General features: G+C 50.9%; 1 protein-coding gene across 1 annotated transcript in view; it reads right to left on the bottom strand.

The window, feature by feature from the left end:
• Positions 1–13740, bottom strand: part of LOC145353499 (protein bicaudal D homolog 2-like) — a 36333-nt gene extending 22593 nt beyond the window's left edge. Inside the window, exon 1 of the mRNA XM_080204307.1 lies at positions 13349–13740. Within this exon, the coding sequence (XP_080060433.1) occupies positions 13349–13558 (210 nt within the window). The 5' untranslated portion in view covers positions 13559–13740. The remainder of the gene's footprint in view (positions 1–13348) is intronic.
• Between the last annotated feature and the right edge of the window lie 10426 nt (positions 13741–24166).

The raw sequence follows: 24166 nt of genomic DNA on the forward strand, positions 1-24166 counted from the left end.
GGGATGTTCGCTGATGTCTGCACAATGTTCAGCACCATTCGTCACTCCTCAGATCCTGAAGCAGCCCGTGTCCAAATGCAGCAAGACCTGGACAAGATCCAGGCTCGGGCTGACAAGTGCAGGGTAACATTCACCCCACACAAGCACCAGGCAATGCCCATCTCCAACAAGAGAGGATCTAACCATCTCCCCTTGACATTCAATGGCATTCCTATCGCTGAATCCACCCCCCCGCACTATCAACATCCTGGGGGTTACCATTGAGCAGAAACTGAACTGGACCCAGCCATATGAATACTGTGGCTCCCAGAGCAGGTCAGAGGCTGGGAATCCTGCGGAGAGTAACTCACCTCCTGACTCCCCCCAAAGCCTGTCCACCATTTACAAGGCACAAGTCAGGAGTGTGATGGAATATTCCCCCACTCGCCTGGATGAGCGTGGCCCTGACAACATTCGAGAAGCTCAACACCATCTGGGACAAAGCAGCACCACTCTCCCCCCTCCCCCCCCCCACCGCCCCCCACTTGATCGACACGCTAACCACCCATCCTCAACATTCACTCCATCCGCCACTGATGCACAGCGGCAGCAGTGTGTACCATTTACAAGATGCACTGCAGCAACTCACCAAGGCTCCTTCGATAGCGCCACCTAAACCCGCCACCTCTCCACATCCACCCTGTCAAACCCTCCTGAGGATCTGATATGTCTCAAGAAGGTCACCTCTCATTCTTCTAAACTCCCAGTGAGTACAGACCCAACGACTCAAGCTCTGTTCGCAAGAAACACCCTCCTCACCCAGGATCAACCGAGTGAACCTTCTTTGGACTGTCTCCAATGCCAATATATCTTTCCTTTGCTCAGGAGATCTAAACTGTTCACAGGTGGGGTCTCACTATTGTACTAAATGACCAAACCTCTACAATGCTTTGAGGTTTGAGAATCCTGAAGATTCACAATCCTCAGAGTGAAGAGATTACATTTATTTATTAGTCCCAGTCCTCTTAACAATCGACACGCTGCAGGCTAAGAGCAGAGACAATTCTGAAAGGTTATAGGAGAGTGTGGTCTTTGGAGGGGGGTCTGTTTGATTCAGAGGAGCTGTGTGGAAGGGAGGTGGGGTCAGTTAAAGTAGTGAGGACGATAACTATTGCATCTTGGAAGAGGAAAAGATTGGAAGCGGCAGAAGATCCCAACAGTTGCATGTGAACAGAAGAAATGTGAACAATCGTAGGCCATTCGGCCCCTCAATCCTCCATTCAATAAGTTCATGGTCGACCTGTTTGTTTCAAATTCCACACTCCCACCTACCCCTGATTCTTTTACCTATCTAGAATCAATCTCCCTTCGCCTTTGCGCGGGTTTATGCTAGTTCGTCAAGTCTGATATTTTCCTTAACTTCTTAGGGAATGTCCAGTTTTTTATCCTTCCTGCCAAAGTGAACATCCTTACGTTTTCCCACATTGTACTCCATCCGCAGGTATTTAAACAGATGGTGCACCCTCCCTTTAGAATTTGTCTTCACAGCAGGAATACGCTTATTCTGAGTCTTTGGAAATATCTCCATAAATGTCTGACACTGGCTCTCCATTGATCTATCCCCTAGCCTAGTATCCCAGCTCACTTCAGCTCCCCCAATTTTGATGTCTAGAACAAAGAACAAAGAACAACCCAGCACGGGAAACAGGCCCTTCGGCCCAACGAGCCCGCGCCGCCGCATCGCCCTACACCTATTCTACCCTGCATGTCTACGAATGGGACCCTACTCAGTCAGATTCAGGGAAGAAATAGTGTCAATTTGGTGGAAACCAATTAGCCTAAGAGCACATCTTTGTCTACATAGATGCGTTTATCTGTTTGAAATACTAGTCTTAGTCCCACTCTTCTTCCTTCCAAACTGGATGTAAACTTCAATCATGTTGTGATTGCTGCTACTCAGGGGTGGCTTTACTCTGTTAAAGTTTATTTAGCGGTGTCACAAGTAGGCTTACATTAACACTGTAACGATGTTACTGTGAAAATCCCCTAGTCACCACCCCTGTTCGGGTAACACTGAGGGGGAATTTAGCATGGCCAATTCACCTAAACCAGCACATCTTTCGGGCTGTGGAAGGAAACCAGAGCACCCGGTGGAAACCCACGCAGGCACGGGGAGAACGTGCAGACTCTGCACTGACAGTGACCCAAGCCGGGGACGGAACCCTGGATCCCTGGCGCCGTGAGGCAGCTGCCAAAATGGCTGGAACTTCAAATAACATTTGGGGTGGCACAGTGGTTAGCACTGCTGCCTCAGCGCCAGGCACCCGGGCTTGATTCTGGCCTTGGGTCACTGTCTGTGTGGAATCTGCACATTCTCCCTGTGTCGGCATGGGTTTCTTCCAGGTGCGCTGGTTTCCTCCCACACTCCAAAGATGTGCAGATTAGGTGGATTGGCCATGCTAAATTGCTTCTTAGTAACAGGGAGATTTGCAGAGGTTATGGGAATAGGACCTGGGTGAGGTAGACTCGATGGGCCGCATGGCCTCATTTTCGCTGTAGGATTCTTTGAATATTACACCGAGAAAGAGAAATTTATTCTAAACAATACAAATGTTAATATTAAATTCAATTACTTAAAAAGAAAATCCACAGTCTGGAGGCTAGGGGAATGGGAATTCTATAGATTGGTGGCTGTTGATGTTAAAGAGAGGGGACCTCAGTTCACGTGGTGTGAGGCTGGAGGAAGCTAGGAGCATTCCCCTCAAAGCAGAGAAGGTTAGGAGTAGGGGGGAGGGGGGGAAAAGAGAGAGATTTAATCGCGGAGTTTGCAATTGCACGGGGAGGGTGGTTTCGACTGAGTAAAACGAGGAGAAAGTATCGCCAGTGACTGAAGCGTCGATAACCAGAGGGGACACCGAAGGAACGCAGTCGACTTGTTGTCATTGCCCCAGCCCTGCCACTTAGATACATTCCACCCCAACCCCCACACCCTTCCCCCCTCCACATCGAGGTCAGTATTTAAAAACTCTGTGACCAGCCTGAATGAGTACGCCTCTACAGTAACTGACTTCATTGGTAAGTGTAGAAACCGTGTGCTAAAGAAGCAAATCTGTGTGATCCCCAACTAGAAACCACGGATGAACAGGGATATCCACTGCTTGCTGAAGTTCAGGTCTGAGGCGTTCAAGTAAGGTGACAATGACCTATACGAGAAAGCCAGGTATGATCTAAAAAGATGCCAAAAGACAGTACCGGACCAAGCTAGAGTCCCAGGCCAGCCACACAGACCCCTGCCGTCCATGGCAAGGTCTGCAAAACATAACAGGCTACAAGATGAAGGCGTGTAAATCGTCGGCTCCAACGCACCCCTCCCTGATGAGTTCAAAGCATTCTACAACCTCCTTGAGCAAGAGATCAGCAAGAGCATGCCCTCCACCCTGGATGAACCTGTATCTGGGGTCACCATTGCAGATGTCAGAGCAGCTTTGTTGAAAGTCAAGCCACGGAAAGTGACAGGCCCGGATGGGGTACTTGGATGTGCACTCAGATCCTGCGTGGATCAGCTGGCGGAGGTATTCACAGATATCTTCAAACTCTCTTTACAACAATCTGAGGTCCCTGTCTGCTTCAAGAAGATGACCATCATCCCAGTACCAAAGAGAAACCAAGCAGCGTGCCTTAATGACTAACGGCTGGTGGTTCTGACATCCATCATTACTAAGTGCTTTGAAAGGTTAGTCATGGCACGAATCAATTCCAGCCTCCCAGACTGCCTGGATCCACTACAGTTTGCCTATCGCTGCAATGGGTCCATAGCAGACACCATCTCCCTGTACTCAACCCTGGAACACCTAGATAACAGGGACACCTATGTCAGACTCCTATTTATTGACTACAGCTCAGCCTTCAACACTATCATTCCCACGAAACCCATCTCCAAACTCCGTGCCTGGGCCTCGGCACTTCCCTCTGTGGCTGGATCCTGAACTTCCGAACTCACAGACCACAATCAGTAAGGACAGGCAACAACACCTCCTCCACGATCATCCTCAACACCGGTGCTTCACAAGGCTGTGTTCTCAACCCCCTACTATATTCCTTATACACCTATAACCAAATTCCCCTCCAAGTCGATTTTCAAGTTAGCTGACGACATTATCATAGTGGGTTGGATCTCAAACAGTGATGAGACAGAGTACAAGAATGAGATAGAGAATCTGGTGAACTGGTGTGGCAACAATAATCTCTCCCTCAATGTCAACAAAATGAAGGAGATTGTCATTGACTTCAGGAAGCGTAAAGGAGAACGTGCCCCTGTCTACATCAACAGGGATGCAGTAGAAAGGGTTGACAGCTTCAAGTTTTCAGGTGTCCAGATCACCAACAACCTGTCCCGTTTACCGCCCCATGCAGACACTATAGTTAAGAAAGCCCCACCAATGCCTCTATTTTCTCAGAAGACTAAAGAAATCTGGCACGTCGCGATGACTGTCACCAACTTTTACAGATGCACCAAAGAAAGCATTTTTCAGGTTGTATCACAGCTCTGCCCAAGACCACAAGGAACTATAGAAGATCATTAATGTAGCCCAATCCATCACTCAAACCAGCTTCCCATCCATTGACTGTCTGCACTTCCTTCTGACTTGGCAAAGCAGCCACTGTAATTAAGGACCCCACGCACCCCGGACATTCTCTCTTCCACCTTCGGGAAAAAGATATAAAAGTCGGAGGTCACGTACCAACTGACTCAAGAACAGCTTCTTCCCTGCTGCTGTCAGACTTTTGACTGAACTTACCTTGCATTGAGTTGATCTTTCTCTACACTCTAGCTATGACTGTAACACTACATTCTCCACTCTCTCGTTCACTTCTCTGTGAACGGTATGCTTTGTACAGCGCGCAAGAAACAATACTTTTCACTGTACGTTAATACGTGTGACAATAACAAATCAAATTGTGAAACAATCATCCTATGACCTTGAATGAACAGATTTTAATCAACTGGCAAAAGAGGCGATGGAGACACAACGAGAAGGTTTTTCAAACAGCAAGTGATTAGAAACAGGAGGAGGCCATTCGACCCTTCGAGCTTGCTCCACCATTCATTATGGTCATCCAACTCAATATCCTAATCCCACCTTCCCCCCCATATCCTTTGATCCCCTTCACCCCCAAGTGTTGCAACTAACTGCTCCTTCACAACATTCAATGTTTTGGCCTTAACTCCTTCCTGTGGTAGTGAATTCCGCAGGCTCACCGCTCTCTGGGTGAAGAAATTTCTCCTCATCTCTGTCCTAAATGGTTTCCCCCGTATCCACAGACTGTGACCCCTGGTTCTGGACACCCCGACCATTGAGAATATCCTCCCTGCACCTACCCTGTCCAGTCCTGTTAGAATTGTATAAATCTCTATGAGATTCCCCCCTCATTCATCTGAACTCCAGCAAATACAATCCTAACCTAGTCAATTTCTCCTCATACATCAGTCCCGCCGTCCCCGGAATCAGCCTAGTAAACCTACTTTACACTCCCTCTTGGATCCTTCCTTGGATAAGGAGACCAAAACTGCACACGATATTCCAGGTGTGGCCTCACCAAGGCCCTGTATAATCGCAACAACACATCCCTGTTCCTGTACTCGAACCCTCTCACAATGAAGGCCAGTGTACCATTTGCCTTCTTTACTGCCTGCTGTCTCTGCCTCCTTACCTTCAGCGACTGGTGCACGAGGACACCCAGGTCCCACTGCACACTCCCCCTCTCCCAATTTACAGCCATTCAGAAAATAATCTGCCTTCCTGTTTTTGCATCTAAAGTGGATAAGCTCACATTTATTCAAGTAGGATCTGGAAGGCGCTGCCTGAGGGAGCGCGGAGGAGATAGTTTCAAACGAGGCTTCCCAAAAGGTGAACTGGGGGACGTTTAATCAAAGGGGAGAACCTGGTGGGGATCTGGGGGGTGGAGTTGGCTGTTGGAGCACGGTGACATGGATGGGGCTAAAACAAGTGTCGTGGGCAGATTTCACAACACTGTAGAAAGGGCAGGTAGCTTGGGAATCTGTGAATCGGCGTTGCTGTTTATGTGCCCCGTTCACTCCAGGTCCCTGATGTACCGTGCCCGCAGTTGTGTCACAGGATCTCACAGCCCTGCACAGCGGTATTCGGCCCATCAGCGGGCTAGCTCCTTCAAAAGAGCTCTCCATTCAGTCCCACGCTTTCCTCCCATTCCTTCCCCCGCCACCGACTCTCCCCACCCCACAACCCTGCAAATATTTCCCCTGCACGGATTTCTCCAATGGCCACCCTTTCCTGGGTGAATCTGCTCCCACTGCCCTCTCTGGCAGCACCCCCCAGATCACAACAACTCGCTGCGTCAACAACAAAATACTTCCTCCTCTGGTTCCTTTACTGATTCTCTTCAATGCGTGTGTGTGTGTCTGTGTCTGTGTCCTGATGCCCCCACCCTCCTGCCGCTGGGGAAATATTTTCTCCTCATTCACTCGATCGAAGTCCCCTCATGATAGTGACGGCCTTGATTAAATCACCCCCCCCGCCCCTCCCAACCTTCTCTACTCTAAAGGAGGATGGTCCCAGCTTCTCCCAGCCACTCTCTTTCTCTCTGCACGAGCTGAAATCTCCTCATCAATGAGAATGTTCTGGGCAGCACGGAGGCTTCACAGCACCAGGGTCCTGGGTTCAATTCCCAGCTTGGCTCACTGACTGTGCAGAATTTGCATGTTCTCCCCATGTCTGCCTGGGTTTCCTCCAGGTGCTCCGGTTTCCACCCACAATCTGAAAGACTTGCAGGTTAGAACCATTAGCCTTGCTAAACTCTCCTCTGTGTACCCGAACTGGTGCTGAGGTGTGGCGACTAGGGGATTTTCACAGTAACTTCATTGCAGTGTTAATTAATATAAGCCTACTTGCGACAATATTGAATAAGTTTGAAAGCAACAGACTCCCTGAGGCCTGAACATTCTTCTGAAAGGGCAGCACATCTACACAAAGTAAACAATACAAGCTGCAAATATATTTCCAGCAGCAGTCCCTCCACAACCTCTCACTACAGACATCCCAACTTCGCAGTCTGTAACCTCCTCCAGCCCCTACACCCCTCCCAATCTCTGTAACCTCCTCCAGCCCCTACACCCCTCCCTATCTCTGTAACCTCCTCCAGCCCCTACACCCCTCCCAATCTCTGTAACCTCCTCCAGCCCCTACACCCCTCCCTATTTCTGTAACCTCCTCCAGCCCCTACACCCCTCCCTATTTCTGTGACCTCCTCCAGCCCCTACACCCCTCCCTATCCCTGTAACTTCCTTTAACCCTACATTCCTCCCTATCTCTGTAACCTCCTCCAGCTCCAACAACCCTCCTTATCTCTGGAACCTCCTCCAGTTTCTACAATCTTCCCTATCTGGGTAACCTCCAACAACCCTCCGAGATCTCTGCGCTCCTCCAATTCCGGCCTCTCGAGCATCCTCCGATTCCCATCGCTCCGCCATTGGCAGCCGTGCCTTCAGCTGCTTGGGGGATGCTCTGGAATTCCCTCCCTAAACCTCTCCAACCGCTTTGTTACTCTAAGAAACTCCTTAAAAATCGGCCTTTACGACCGAGCTTTTACCCGCCTGTCCCTGGTATTTTTGCCTGTGGCTTGGAGTCAAATTTGGGTTGAGCAGGCCCTTGTAAGGCACTATTGTATTTATTGTACTACGGGCCCTGCTCAAAGTGTGAGCTGCTGCAGGAAGGGCTGGGGAATGAGAGAAGGGCAGGAGCCACCAGCTCTGTGCTGTCTAAAGGCTGAATTTTCTGCCAGGACACACACACACACACACGTGCAGGATGACCCCTGAGGAAGCTGAGAGGCAGGATGGAGGGGGGGGGGGGCAGGGCCTTGCTGCCAAACTTGGAACTGTCCCAAGGTAAATGAGTCATTGCCTCCAGAACATGAGGTGGAGAAACACACAAATAATGCAGAGAGGAAAGGGAATGGAGATGGTGTCCATTTTAAAACAACTTTCTTCACAGGAGTTTACTCTCCTCTTGGTAAACAGCTGGAGAGAAGTGCATGCTCTCAGCAAACACAGCTCTGGGACAATCAGCCGAGCCTGTCGATGCTTCCTCTGGGACCCAGAGATGGGCGGATTAGAACCTTTCCACACCGGAACTGTAATACCCTCCTGGCCTTCGCTGCGCTGGTTCCGGGACAGCTTTGGGAGGGTTTACAGTATATAGATATATTGTACAGAGAATTCTAACAGCACAGAAACAGGACATTCAGCCCATTGTGATTGTACTAACTCACCAAAAGAGCCAGGCGCGCACTGCCACACTATGCCCGTAGCCCGCGCATTTAACGTGACTAATCCCCCTAACCTGCACATCTTTGGACACCAAGGGACAATCCACCTAACCTTTGATTTATTATTGTCACATGTATTAGCATATGGGGAAACGTATTGTTTCTTGCGCACTATATAGACAAAGCATACCATTCATAGAGAAGGAAAGAAGAGAGTGCAGAATGTAGTGTTACAGTCATAGCTAGAGTGTAGAGAAAGATCAACTTAGCATCAGTAGGTCCATTCAAAAGTCTGATAACAGCAGGGAAGAAGCTGTTCTTGGGTCGGTTGGTATGTGACCTCAGACTTTTGTATCTTTTTCCCAACGGAAGAAGATGGAGGAATGTCCGGGGTGTGTGCAATCCTTAATTATGCTGGCTGCTTTCCTGAAACAGCAGGAAGTGTATCAGAGTCAATGGATGGGAGGCTGGTTTGCGTGATGGATTGGGCTACTTTCACAACCCTTGGTAGTTTTTTGCAGTCTTGGACAGAGCAGGAGCCGTACCAAGCATACCTGCATATCTTTGGACACTCGGAGGAAACCCACGCAGACACGGGGAGAAGGTGCAAACTCCACATAGACAGTGACCCGGAATTGAACCCGGGTCTCTGGTACTATGAGGCAGCAGTGCTTCCACCTGCCATTGAACTGACTGTGAGCAAGAACCCAATACAGCGAGGGGGAATAATGGCGAGGTGACTCAGGGACTCTTGGGTCAGGCCTGGGTCCCATCGCCGACCTGGACAGTGCCTGCTATTACATTACAACACAGGCTGGAGATAGGGAGGGTCGTAGGGGCTGGAGGAGGTTACAGTCATAGGGAGGGTCATGGGGCTGGAGGAGGTTACAGAGGTAGGGAGGGTTGTAGGAACTGGAGGAGGTTACAGAGGTAGGGAGGGTTATAGGGGCTGGAGGAGGTTACAGTGATAGGGAGGGTCATGGGGCTGGAGGAGGTTACAGAGGTAGGGAGGGTTGTAGGGGCTGGAGGAGGTTACAGTCATAGGGAGGGTTGTAGGGGCTGGAGGAGGTTACAGAGATAGGGAGGGTCATAGGGGGTTACAGAGATAGGGAGGGTCGTGGGGCTGGAGGCAGGAGGTATGGAAAAAGGAGAATTTTGACACTGAGGTACAGAACAAAATTGGTTTTTAAAGCTCTGAAGGCAGTCCTGGGAAGGAGGCTGCAGCACAGGAGGCTGAGTGGGATGGCTGGTTAATCCCAAGCCTTGGGGGTGGGGTTCATCTCGAACACAAATAACCCATCCATTGCTCAACTTCACACACTGGAACTTCAGGAATGCAGCACAGGCAACCCCAGTGTTTACAGACATAAGGAACTTCTTAACTAAAGCAACACACACTAACTTCAACGGGGGGGGTGCAAGGCACTGAGGGAGATTTAAAACAACAAGAAACTGTTTCAGAAATGCAAATACAGACAGCACATCAACCAAGTCCACAGCCCAGAGTGCTGCAACACCAGTGCCGAGGGAGTGCTGCGCTGCCAGGGGGCCACAGCACGAGGGAGCGCCGTGCTGCCCGAGGGCCAGAGCACGAGGGAGCGCCGTGCTGCCCGAGGGCCAGAGCACGAGGGAGCGCCGTGCTGCCCGAGGGCCAGAGCACGAGGGAGCGCCGTGCTGCCCGAGGGCCAGAGCACGAGGGAGCGCCGCGCTGCCCCGCGCTGCCACAGAGCCAGGTCGAGGGAGTGCTGCACTGCCCCAGGGCCGGGGTCGAGGGAGTGCCGCACTGCCCCGCGCTGCCACAGGGCCGGGGTCGAGGGAGTGCTGCACTGCCCCACGCTGCCACAGGGCTGGGGTCGAGGGAGTGCCGCACTGCCACAGGGCCGGGGTTGAGGGAGTGCTGCACTGCCCCGCGCTGCCACAGGGCCGGGGTCGAGGGAGTGCTGCACTGCCCCAGGGCCGGGGTCGAGGGAGTGCCGCACTGCCACAGGGCCGGGGTCGAGGGAGTGCTGCACTGCCCCAGGGCCGGGGTCGAGGGAGTGCTGCACTGCCCCAGGGCCGGGGTCGAGGGAGTGCCGCACTGCCCCGCACTGCCACAGGGCCGGGGTCGAGGGAGTGCTGCACTGCCCCACGCTGCCACAGGGCTGGGGTCGAGGGAGTGCCGCACTGCCACAGGGCCGGGGTCGAGGGAGTGCTGCACTGCCCCACGCTGCCACAGGGCTGGGGTCGAGGGAGTGCCGCACTGCCACAGGGCCGGGGTCGAGGGAGTGCTGCACTGCCACAGGGCCGGGGTCGAGGGAGTGCTGCACTGCCCCGCGCTGCCACAGGGCCGGGGTCGAGGGAGTGCTGCACTGCCCCGCGCTGCCACAGGGCCGGGGTCGAGGGAGTGCTGCACTGCCCCAGGGCCGGGGTCGAGGGAGTGCCGCACTGCCACAGGGCCGGGGTCGAGGGAGTGCTGCACTGCCCCAGGGCCGGGGTCGAGGGAGTGCTGCACTGCCCCACACTGCCACAGGGCCGGGGTCGAGGGAGTGCTGCACTGCCCCAGGGCCGGGGTCGAGGGAGTGCCGCACTGCCCCGCACTGCCACAGGGCCGGGGTTGAGGGAGTGCCGCACTGCCCCGCACTGCCACAGGGCCGGGGTCGAGGGAGTGCCGCACTGCCCCGCGCTGCCACAGGGCCGGGGTCGAGGGAGTGCTGCACTGCCCCGCGCTGCCACAGGGCGGGTGTCGAGGGAGTGCCGCACTGCCCTGCGCTGCCACAGGGCCGGGGTCGAGGGAGTGCTGCACTGCCCCAGGGCCGGGGTCGAGGGAGTGCTGCACTGCCCCGCACTGCCCCGCCCCGCACTGCCCCAGGGCCGGGGTCGAGGGAGTGCTGCACTGCCCCAGGGCCGGGGTCGAGGGAGTGCTGCACTGCCCCAGGGCCGGGGTCGAGGGAGTGCTGCACTGCCCCGCACTGCCCCAGGGCCGGGGTCGAGGGAGTGCTGCACTGCCCCGCACTGCCACAGGGCGGGTGTCGAGGGAGTGCTGCACTGCCCCGCGCTGCCACAGAGCCAGTGTCGAGGGAGTGCCGCACTGCCCCAGGGCCGGGGTCGAGGGAGTGCTGCACTGCCCCGCACTGCCCCAGGGCCGGGGTCGAGGGAGTGCTGCACTGCCCCAGGGCCGGGGTCGAGGGAGTGCTGCACTGCCCCGCACTGCCCCAGGGCCGGGGTCGAGGGAGTGCTGCACTGCCCCGCACTGCCACAGGGCGGGTGTCGAGGGAGTGCTGCACTGCCCCGCGCTGCCACAGAGCCAGTGTCGAGGGAGTGCCGCACTGCCCCGCGCTGCCACAGGGCCGGGGTCGAGGGAGTGCCGTACTGCCCCGCACTGCCACAGGGCCGGGGTCGAGGGAGTGCTGCACTGCCCCAGGGCCGGGGTCGAGGGAGTGCCGCACTGCCCCAGGGCGGGTGTCGAGGGAGCGCTGCGCCACCAGTGGAGGGAAATGGGCCAAACATGGGCAATTGGGACCAGCTTAATGGTAAAAACTGGGCAGAATGAACAAGTTGGAGCGAAAGGCCTATTTCCATGCTGTAAACCTCTACAGCCATTCAGCAATCTTTAATCATTTGGAATCAGCCAGCCACTCGCTGACGGAGTGGGTTTTCACCATCTAAATCCACATCCCCCAAACATCTCACGGACCTTTCTTCAACCAATCCTCTGTCCCCATCTAGTCCAAGGGGAACAGTGCCGAACCTTTTGTAACGTCCCCTCGGGAGGGTGTGTGGCAGCTGAAGTCCCTCCTTGTCTGGTGACTCCCTGGCAAAGCTGCCCTGTGAATCTTACCAAGACCCTGGCACCTTAGCTTGTGGGCCATTCCAGGCTCCCCCGGAACACGCACACTAGCGGAGGCCAAACCAGATGTTCACATTCAGTCCCAGTCTGATCCTTTCTTCCCCCATCTCCATTCTCTCTTTCTATCCCTCCAATCAGAAACACTAAAACCAATTAATTTGTAACCTATCTGTCATACTATTCAGTTGCCTTGACGGATTATTCACATATTGACACCAAGAACAGAAAATCAGAATAGAATTAGATTGAGGAGGGACTGCAGAACTCTGGTACAGAGGGATCTGGGCATCCTGGACCATGAATCACAACAGGTCACTGTGCAGGCATTAGGAATGCTGTTCTTTATGGCGGGGGAGGTGGTGGTGGGAATGGAGTATAAAAAAATCAGGAAGCCTTGCTCCAACCGTATAGGGGGTTTGGTGTTTCTGCAGCTGGAGTACTGCAAACAGTTCTGGTCTCCTTACCCTTACTGAAGGAGGGATCTGCTTGCATTGGAGGGCATTCAGAGAAGGTTCACTGGGCCGATTCCTGGAGTGAAAGGGGGTTTTTTGTCTTATGGGGAAAAGGTTGAGCAGGTCAGGGCCTGACCCATTGGAGTTTAGAAGAATGAGAGGGGATCTTACTGAAACATCTCAGATTCTGAGGTGGGGGGGGGGGGGGGGGCAGGGGGGAAAGTGTTTGACAGGATGAATGCTGAGGATGTTTTCTCCCTCGTGGAGGGGAATCTAGAATGAGGGGATCTTAAGATGTAGATGAGGAGGAATTTCCTCTCTAAGGGTGGTCAGTATTGTGTTCTAACCTCCCCCCACCCCCCCAGACAGCAGCAGGGGCTACAGTTCACTAAATAAATATATTCAAGGGTGAGTTACACAGATTTCTGATCCACAAGGGGGTGAAGGGGAGGACAGCCGAGAAAGTGGTGGGAGACAATCACATTTCATAGAATGGGCGAGGGGCTGAGTGGCCTCCGCCTCTTGATGCTCATTAGCCCACCCCACTGTGGTTGCCTGGTAACGCTTGATTGACAGTGGGCCACGGTTGTCTCCTGGCAACGGTATATTGACAGGACGCCTGTCCAATGGGATGGGGGAAGGAAAGAGTCCAATCGGCCTCGAGGAAACCCCACGTGCGCCATTGTGGTCGCCCGGGCAACGGCGTGATTGAGCGCCAGTGGGAAGGAGGGTGATTGGTGGGGATCGGTCCCGCCCCCTTCGGCCCCGGGACCAATGGCAGCCTCACCTCCTTCAGGCGCTCCAGCTCCTGCGCGGCGGCTTCGTGCTCCTGCTCCAGTTGGGAGAATCGCTGCTTGAGGCGCTGCTGTTCTTCAAGGACGGCTAGCCCGTACTGCGCCGCCTGCACCTTCTGCTCGCTCGTCTCGGCTAGCTCGGCGGTCAGCCGCTCCACCTCAGCCCGTAGGCCTTCCACCTCCGATTCCGTGCAGTCCGCCATGACCTTTCTCCCTCCTCCCCCACCGAAAAAATAAAACGATAAACGCTCGCTTCCCCACTTCACATCGCTGCCTGTCCAATTGAGCCGATTTTTATTCGTCTTAAAGTCCCCGCCGGCTAGCGCCGAGCGGCCGTTTTTATTCAAATTAGCCCGGCGCGCGCGCCCTTCCCTTTTACCCTCGAGATGCTTCTTACGTCAGCTCATTTGCATGGCTGGCCAAGACCCTTCTCTCATTCGCTCCCTTCCCCCTCCTCTCCCCTCTGCCGATTGGGCGCGCCTCACGTCACTCAAGCCGCCCTGGCCAAGCCGGTTGGACGATTCGTGGCAAGTGGGCGGGTCTTTACGACGGGAGGGGACGCGGGTTGGTTCAGGGAGAGAGTGGGCATGCGTGTTGGTCAGGGCCGGGCCCGGCCGGAGGAAGATTTGCGCAGGCGCCACGGAGGGAGGGCAGGCAGAAAAGGGCGGAGCGAAGCGGGTTGATAAAAGGTGGGTGGCCAGCGATTGGGGCAGGGGCGGGGATTGGGTTGGAGGACTCTGCTCATGCGCGATGACTCAATGAGTTGCTTGCAGAGACAGCGCGTGCGTAGCTGAGGAGGACGCGCTGCCGTTGAATGGTGGGAGTGACTGCGCCTGCGTGGCGGGGTGGGGGCGGGGACGCGCGCTTGCTTGCTCGGTCGTTATCTTTATGTGTGGTGGCAGGGTGCGCATGCGCTGTGGTGGTGGGCGGGCAGCGTTAATCCCGCCCCCTATCTCGTAATAGCCAATAGCCACAGCCTCCTGAACAATCGCCGCGCTGTGATTGGTCAGAGCCGACGTTAGTCAGCGGACTGGGCGGTGGCAGCAGCGGGAGGAGGCGGAGACATTTTAAAACTTTTCCAAGCGATGGCGCCAACCGGGTGAGTGTCAATGCAAATTGATAATTAATGGCCGCTGAGTAAACAGCGATCCATCCGGAGAGCTTACTATCTTCCGGCATTGGCTTTCTCCCCCTTCCCCATCCCAAATCGCTTCGCCCCATTGTCTGTAATATGGGGCCTTCACAGGCGCAGTGCATACCGGGATAGTGGCGCCTCCATTGCTGCCCTCACTGGAGGTCTGGAAAGAAGCAGACAGGACCAGCTGCCCAACATACACCATAGAAAGTATTCTTTCCGGATGTATCGCAACTTGGTATGGCTCCTGCCCTGTGCAAGGTCGCATGAAATTACAAAGGATTGTGAATGTAGCCCGGCCCATTACTCAAACCAGCCTCCCATCCACTGGTTCTGTCTACACTTCCCGCTGGGACTAGCACTGTCTCATGTGGCAGACTGCATATTTGGGAGTGTTAGAATCTTCAACAGGATTGAAAACGCAAGGAACTACAAAAGATCGTGAATGTAGTCCAGTCCATCACACAAACCAGCCTCCCATCCATTGACTTTGTCTACACTTCCTGCTGCCTCGGCAAAGTAGCCAGCAAAATCAATGCACCCTGCACCCTAGCCATTCTCTCTTCCACCTTTTTTTGTTCCAAAAAAGATAAAAGTCTGAGGTCACTTACCAACTGACTCAAGAACAGCTTCTCCCTGCTGCTGTCAGACTTTTGAATGGGCCCACCTTATATTAAATTGATCTTTCTCTATACCCTATCAATGACTGTAGTATTACATTCTGCACCCTCCTTCTCTATGTATGGTACGCCTTGTTTTTAAAGCGTGCAAGAAACAATACTTATCATTGTATTCCAATACACGTGACAATAATAACTCAAATCAGTCTGCCAAGGCAATCCCTCAGAATCAAGGATCACAGAAATGTAACAATGCAGGAAGGCCATTCAGTCTGCATCAGCTATCTGACTTGGTGTCATCCCTCTGCCTTTTCCTCATACTCTCCCCCTGTACATTGTTTCTATTCAAATAATCAAATAATGCCCTCCTGAATGCCTCGATTGAACCTGTCTCCACCACATCTCCAGGCAGAATATTACAGACCCCAAACCTCTCGCAGTGTGACGAGGTCTTTTCTCATGTCACGTTTGCTTATTTTGCAAATCGCTTAAAATCTACATTCTCTCTTTTCCACTCCTTTTGTGAACAGGACTGTTTTCCCCCTCTCTACTCTGCCTTCCTGATTTTGAACGTCTGTCAAATTTCTGTGCGATCATAAAACACCAACAACGCAGAAGAAGACCTTTCCGCCCATCGAGTCTGCATCACATCAATCCCACCAAGACCGTGTCCCCATAACCCTGCGCATTTACCCTTCTAAACCCCTGACATTAAGGGGCAATTTAGCACGGCCAATCCACCTAAACTGCACATCTTTGGAGTGTGGGAAGAAACCGGGGCGCCCAGAGGAAACCCACACAGACATGGGGAGAATGTGCAGACTCCACACAGACAGTCACCCGAAGCTGGAATTGAACCCATGTCCCTGGAGCTGTGAGTCAACAGTGCTAACCACTGTGCCATCATGCCAGAGGTGTCATTTGGATCCAGAACATTATTGATTTCTCTCTCCACAGATGCCGCCAGACCTGTTGAGTTTATCCAGCATTTCTTTCCTTTCAAATTTGCTCCCAGCCACCTTCTCTCCAAGAACAGTTCCAACCTGTCATATCTATCCTCATAACTGAAAGTTCTCTGCCCTGGAACCAATCTTGTAACCTCTATGGCACATTTTAAGTGGAGGCGGTGGGGTAATGGTATTGGCACTGGACTTGTAATCCAGAGACCCAGGGTAATGCTCTGTGGACCCAGTTTTGAATCCCACTATGGTAGTTGGTGAAATTTGAATTCAATAAAAATCCGGATTTAAAAATGTAATGATGATCATGAAACTATTGTCGATTAAAACCTGTCTGGTTCACTAATTTCCTTTAGGGAAAGAAATCTGTCACCTTTACTCTGTCTGGCCTACGTGTGACTTCAGACCCACAGCAACATGGTTGACTCTTTAATGCCCTCAGGATGGGCAATAAATGCTGGCCCAGACAGCCACACCCACATCCCATGAATGAATAAAAAGAAAAACTCTCTCAATGCATTAACATCACAGTGGTTAGCACTGCTGCCTCACAGCACCATGGACCAGAGTTCAATTCCCAGCTGGGTGACTGTCTGCGTGGAGTTTGCATATTCTTCTCATGTCTGTGTGGGCTTTCTCCAGGTGCTCCGATTTTCTCCCACAGTCCAAAGATGTGCAGGTTAGATGGACTGGCCATGCTAAATTGCTCCCTAATGTCCATAAATGGGCAGGTTGGGGGATTGGCTATGCTAAGTTTCCCTATAGTATCCAAAGATGTGTAAGTTAGGAGGATTGGCCATACTAAATTGTCCCTTAGTGTCCAAAGATGTGTAGATTAGGTGGATTGGCCATGCTAAATTGCCCCATAGTGTCCAAAGATGTGTAGGTGAGGTGGATTGGCCATGCTAAATTGCCCCTTGGTATCTAGAGATGTACAGATTAGGTGGGTCAGTGTTGCGAGGCCTTTTCAGAGACTAAGTAGTGCTGAAACTTCAGCTAATACAAAGGCTCACGGAGCCAGTGTCCCAGTTAAAGATGTATGTTATTTGACTAACGATCGATGGAAAGGTTAGCATTGGGCAGTCTGATGCCTTACTGAAAGGGAAGGCCTTGAACATTCCAATACCACTGTAAAATTACGATACATCAGATAGATCAATTATACATTTCTCAGGTATTCCCATCTTTCTAATAGTTATGAACCAGTCGTTATTAATACAGATCAATCACTGTTAACAGTTGTCTTATACCTTAGCCAATTGCATTCTTCCATCTAACATCACGGGATTTCATTAGTTTGTAGAATCCGGATACTGCATCCCCCTCTCACTTAATAACCCCCAACGCTTAGCTACTAAGGTTAAAGTTACTGTTCCCACCAACTCTCATTTATGTTAATAGCCAAACCTGACAGCTGAGATTCTTGCATCTGAGAAGAACTGTCTTATCAGGACAACGTGAACAGCCCGATTCATAAAGTAGCTTTGGGAACCATACTGTTTGTAACTTTTGCTGATAACATATTCTGTGGTTTCATTGTTCCAAACAATGTGGTTTGTTTGCTAAGTCTTTCTCCCATAATGCCTCGCAGCCTGCCTGCGTTTGGCTAAAACGTACAATTACTTAAAAAGTACAGCTAAAATACATTTTGAAATCCAAAATACATATTTAAATCAGAAATATTTGTTCAATTCTCATAATTATTTAAATCTCTTACTGTGTTCACACCATCTCCATGCAGACAGTTCCCCTGTTAGACTGTGTGTCTGATCTGAGGTCATTTCACTTATTGCTAGTAGTTTTATTCGTGACTTAAGTCCCGGATTATTTGATATTTCTCTAACCTACTATGAAGTTCTCCAACAGCTAGCCATGGTAAATTGCCCCTTAGTGTCCAAAGATGTGTAGGTTAGGTGGATTGGCCATGCTGAATTGCCCCCTAGTGTCCAAAGCTGTGTAGAGTAGGAAGATTGGCCATGCTAAATTACCCCCTAGTGTCCAAAGCTGTGTAGGTTAGGAGGATTGGTCATGCTAAATTACCCTCTAGTGTCCAAAGATGTTCAGGTTAGGGGGATTGGCAATGCTAAATTGCCCCTTAGTGTCCAAAGATGTGATTAGGGGCATTGGCCATGCTAAATTGCCCCTTAGTGTCCAAAGATGTGCAGGTTAGGTAGATTGGCCGTGGTAAATTGCCCCTTAGTGTCCAAAAATGTACAGGTTACGTGGATTGGCCATGCTAAATTACTCCCTAGTGTCCAAAGATGTGCAGATTAGGGGGATTAATGGGTAAATATGTGGGGTACGGGAAAGGGCATAGCTGGGATCCTCTGTCAGAGAGTTTGTGTGGACTATGGGATGAATGGCCTCCTTCTGCACCGTAGGGATTTTATGATCCTTCCTCTGGCACCCAGAACTGTACACAGTATTCCATCTGAAGTCTAACCAGTTCTTATCACTTCCACACTAACAGCCAGTTCTCAGGTGAGTGAGGAGTCTGATGCATGACCTGCAGTCTCTGCCACAGCTGGTGGTTGGCGTGCCTGCGTTGCCGTGTGCTCCATTCACTGTTGAAGTTAGACTTCAGCTGTCCCTGAGCAATAAAAGCACCTTCCCCAGCGCTGTCCCTTCACTTTGGGCAGCCTCGGGTATCCCAGGTGTCGGTGGGAAGATTTCCCTGGGGATAGAGGAAACAGTCCTGCCATTCACACTCACTCTAGACAAGGGCTTTATTTCCTTCCTCTTCTTGCAGGTACCGAGCTGGTGTTGGCGAACACGGACTTCCATTGGATTGGTCAAGGATCAGAAACATACTGCAGTGGCTTTCCACTGCCCTCTGCAGTGTGGCTGACCAGGGAACTGTCCCACTCCCTTACTGCCTGCCTTCAGGCATACCATAAGGATTTACAGTCCGGTCATCAGCCTGTTTAACCATGCTGTGAGTGCACCATCATGGCCATTAAGTCTTTGAACAGGACTTGAACACAGAGCTTCTGGTCCAGAAGTGACATTGCTACCGTAGGTGCAGAGGGATCTGGGTGTCCCAGTGCATGAATCACAAAAGGATAATATACAGGTACAGCAAGTAATTAGGAAAGCTAATAGAATGTTATTGTTTATTGTGAGGGGAATTGAATACAAAATTAGGGAGGTTATGCTCAAGTTATAGAGGGCATTGGTAAGACCACATCTGGAGTATTGTGTATAGTATGGGTGAGACCACATCTGGGGTATTGTGTATAGTATGGGTGAGACCACATCTGGAGTACTGTGTACAGTATGGGTGAGACCACATCTGGAGTATTGCATACAGTATGGGTGAGACCATTTCTGGGGTATTGCATACAGTATGGGTGAGACCACAACTGGAGTATTGTGTACAGTACAGGTGTGGCCACATCTGGACTGTTGTGTACAGTACGGATAAGACCACATCTGGACTATGTACAGTATGGATGAGACCACATCTGGAATATTGTGTACAGTACAGATGAGACCACATCTGGAGTATTGTATACAGTATGGGGTCTCCTTATTTAAGGAAGGATGTAAATGTGTTGGGAGTGGTTGAGAGAAGGTTTCCCAGGCCCATCCCTGGAATGGGCGAGTTGTCTGATGAGGAAAGGTCGGACAGGTTAGGCTTGTATTCACTGCAGTTTAGAAGAGTAAGAGGTGATTTGATCCAAATCTTTCAGATCCTGAGGGGGGTTTCTTGACAGGGTGGATGTGGAGAGGATGTTTCCTCTTGTGGGAGAGTCTAGAACTCGGTGTGGGGATGGGGTCGCCCAGTGCAGACGGAGATCAGGAGAAATGATTTCTCTCGGAGGGTGTTGGGTCTCTGGAACTTTCTTCCTCAGAAGACAGGGGAAGCAGAGTCTTGGAATCTTTTTAATTCTTGATTATTGGGGAGGGGGCAGGTGGGAATATGAGGTCAAGGTGACAATTGGATTGGCCCTGATCTTATAGAACGGCGGAGCAGGCTTGAAGGGCCTCCTTGTTTGTATGTTCGCACCCACTGTGCCACAAGATCCCTGTTTCTATAATATCCACCAATTGCAATCTATCCGTAGCTGAGGGGGTAAAGCTCGGTGGAAGAGCATTTGACTGCAGATCAAGAGGTCTGCAGTTCAGATCCAGGTATCTCATTTGGTGATTGGTTGAAGTGCTTTTGGGGCAGCACAGTGGTTAGCACTGCTGCTCCCCCAGCACTAGAGACCCAGGTTCAATTCCCAGCCTTGGCTCTCTGTCTGTGTGGAGTTTGCACATTCTCCCTGTGACTGCAAGGGTTTCTTCCAGGTGCTCTGGTTTTCTCCCACACTCCAAAGATGTGTGGATTGGCCATGCTAAATTGCCCCTTAGTGTCGGGGGAATTAGGAAGGTAAATATGTGGGGTTACAGGGATAGGACAGGACTGAGTGGGATTGTTGTCGGTGCAGGCTCGATGGGCCAGCCTCCTTCTGCATTGTAGATTCTACGATTCCATCGCCTGTACGGATATTAATTTCACATCTGGTGCTGGTTCATCAACGACTGCATCGGTGCCCCGCACTGGAAGAATCCATCCATATGTTTTTCCAATTCCTACACCTCTCTCACCCTCCCATGGTCCAGTGTTGGCCATGGAAATTTTACATCTACCCCTCAGAGACAACACAGGCCTTTGCTTTAATGTCCCCTCCTGAGGATCTGGCCCTCTCCAGGCATCAATTTGCCCACCCCTATCACACCTCTACTCTTTGGGCACCAATACTCCCATTGCGCCAGCCCACCCTCACCACTGATAGTACAGAGCATCAGTTACCCGACTCGCCTCCGGCATTTACAGTTTCAAATTGAGGTCGAAAAAAGTTAGTTCCGAATAGGGAGCTCCATCCCACATTGGCTTCCTGCACTGCAGAGATTCTTTCAGCCCATCGAGTTTACACTGACCACAATCCCACCCAGACTCTATCACCATAACCCCACCTACTTACCCCACTAATCCTTCTGATATTAACTTGCATATCTTTGGACTGCAGGAGGGAACCGGAGAACCCAGAGGAAACCCACACAGACATGGTGAGAATGTGCAGACTCCGCACAGGCAGTGACCCAAGGCCAGAATTGAACCCGGTCCCTGGCACCGTGAGGCAGCAGTGCAAACCACTGTGCCACCCATGGCTAACAACTCATCATGGCTGCTACACAAATCCAGGACACTAACCTGTGCACGTTGCAATAGTCCCTCATTGACTCGGTTGTAGATTTACCAGCAGGAGTGGAGGAAGATCTGGCTAACACATCCACATCCCTTCAGCCCTCCAAGCCTACACCAATCATGTTGCCTGACTGATCTATTCCCATCCTATTCATGTATTTGTCAAGACGTCCCTTAAAAGTCACTGTCATATCTGCTTCTAACCTCCCCCAGCAACGAGTTCCAGACCACCCTCCAAAAAACAAAAAAATCTGCCTTGTACATTTCCTTTAAACCTTGCCCTTCACACCTTAAACCTGTGCCCCTCTCACCCACTACCACCACCGAGTAACTGACTTTTCAAACCTGAAGAAAAAGCTTCTGACAACCCACTCTGTCCAAGAAGAGGTTAGTTAAATACGATCAGATGGCTCCTTAAAGTAGCAAGGCAGGTGGATAAAGTGGTTAAGGCGGCTTGTGGTATACTTTGCTTCATTAGCTGAGACAGGTGTCTAAGAGCTGGGTGGGGGGTGTTTTGCTGGAAGTACGTAAAATGTTGGTTAGGCCACAGCTAGAGCATGATGTGCCATTCCAGAATCCACATTATAGGAGGGATGTGATTGCACTGGAAAGGGAGGAGGTGATTTACCAGGATTTTGCCTGGGCTAGAGAGTTTTAGTGATGGAGATTGGATAGACTGGCGTTGTTTTCCTTGGAGCAGGTTGGGGGGAGGGGGGACGGAGAACATGATCATGAGCATCATAGAGTAGATAGGAAGAAACATTTGCCCTTGGTGGAGGGTTCAACGACCATAGATTTAAGGCAAGGGACAGGAGGTTTAGAGGGGATGCAAGAGTACCAACAAGATATAGGAGCAGAATTAGGCTATTAAGCCCATTGAGTCCTTTCTGCCATTCAATCATGGCTGATATAGTACTCATCCCCATTCTTCTGCCTTCTCTCTGTAACCATTGATCCCCTTATTGATCAAGAACCTATACCTATATCTGGATTTAAAGACACTCAATGACCTGGCTTTCTTAGCCTTTTATGTCAGTGAGTTCCAGATTCACCACCTTCTGGCTGAAGAAATTCCTCATCTGTTTTAAAGCAGCATTCCTTCACTGAGGCTGTGCCCTCAAGTTTAGTCTCTCTCATAGTGGAAACATCTTCTCCACATCCACTCTATCCAGGCTGCTCAGTATTCTGTAAGTTTTAATAAGATCCACCCCCCCATCTTAAGTTCCAAGTATATACTCAGACTCCTCACATGATAAATCTTTCATTCCTGCGATCATTCTTGAGAGAGTGGTAGGAGTCTGCTATAGGCAGAGACCATCATAACATTTAAGTAGTGTCTAGATGTGTGAAAGCCAATTACAGGCAGAGGATAATCAGCGAAAGAGTGGGCTGATCATGGTTAAAGGGGACCATTTGTGGGCAGAGCCAGTGGATGTCAGGAGTGTCTTCACTGGAGAGGATGAAGATATGGAATGCAGGAAGATTCTTGAGTAAATTGACATAGGGAAGGACAAGGTATTGGTGGTGTTGGCAGCCTTAAAATTGGACAAATCTCCAGGTCCAGATGAATTGGTGTCTCAGGCTGCTGTGGGAGGCAAGGGAGGAGATTGCAGGGGCTCGGATTCCTCTCTGGCCACAGGGAAGGTGCCAGCTAGCTGCAGAACAGCTAATGTGGTTCCATTATTTAAGGAGATAAACCAAGGAACGACAGACCAGGGAGTCTCACTGTAGGGAAACAAAGAAAATCCTGAAAGAGAACATCTATCACCACTTGGAGGGGCACAGCTTGATCAGAGATACTCAGGCATGGCCTCCCTCTGACAAAGGCATTCTAACAAATTTGGTTGAATTTTTTGAGGAGGTGACCAGTTTTGTGGATGACAGTACTGCAGTTGATATAATCTACATGGAATTCAGCAAAGCCTTTAACAAGGTCTCACAGCAGGGATTTGTAGAGAAACTAAATGCACATGGGATACAGGGTTTAAAGAGATGAATTCAAAATTAGCTCAGTTGTAGGAGACAGAGGGTGATGACATAAGGCTGCTTTAGTGACTGGAAGCCAGTGTCCAGTGGTGTACCACAGGGATCCATGCTGCCCCCCCTATTATTGATCATTTATATAAATAACATTGATAACTACGTGGGCAGTGGGGGGTAGGGTTAGTGAGTTTACGGATGACACAAAGATTGGCTGGATGGTTAACAGCGAGGTCGAGCGTCTTAGGCTACAAGATATAGATCGAATGGTCAGATGGAATTTCACCCTAAAAAAAAAGAGAACTTTGCAAGGGGTAATTTGACAAGGAAGTAACTCAAGTGAATGGCTGGACACCCAGGAAGTTCTATGGGTAAAGGTGGGTTCACTCACATCCTTTAAAAAGTACCTGGATGAGCACTTGGCATGGCATAACCTTCCTGGCTATGTGCCAAGTGCTGGTAAATGGGAGATCAGGTATTTCTCACACGTCAGTGAAGACAACCAGCCAATTCTATGAAATTAAACCAAATTAAAACAAACAGCGACAAAGCAAGAAGGGCAGTTCCTGGAACAAAAAGCAAAATACAAACTTAAAACACCAAACCAAAAAGGTATAGGTCAGTAACACTCCCTGCAGTGCCCAAGAAAGGCACACTCCTGTTCCTATATATATATGTTTCTATAAAACCAGGATTAGGCTATTGAGTTGATCAGCCACGATCGTAATGAATGGTGGAGCAGGCTCGAAGGGCCCAATGGCCTCCTGCTCCTACATTTCTAAGGCTATGGACCAAGTGCTAGAAAATGGGATTAGAATACGGAGGTGATTTATTATTGACACAATAGGCCGAATGGCCTGTTCTTGCACCGTAAACTTCTGATGCTTTCTGCTTACTGGCTTTCCTTAACGATCCTGCACTTG

Source organism: Carcharhinus amblyrhynchos, chromosome 15 (genome assembly GCF_965287045.1).
Source record: "Carcharhinus amblyrhynchos chromosome 15, sCarAmb.v2.hapA, whole genome shotgun sequence".
NCBI lineage: Eukaryota > Metazoa > Chordata > Chondrichthyes > Carcharhiniformes > Carcharhinidae > Carcharhinus > Carcharhinus amblyrhynchos.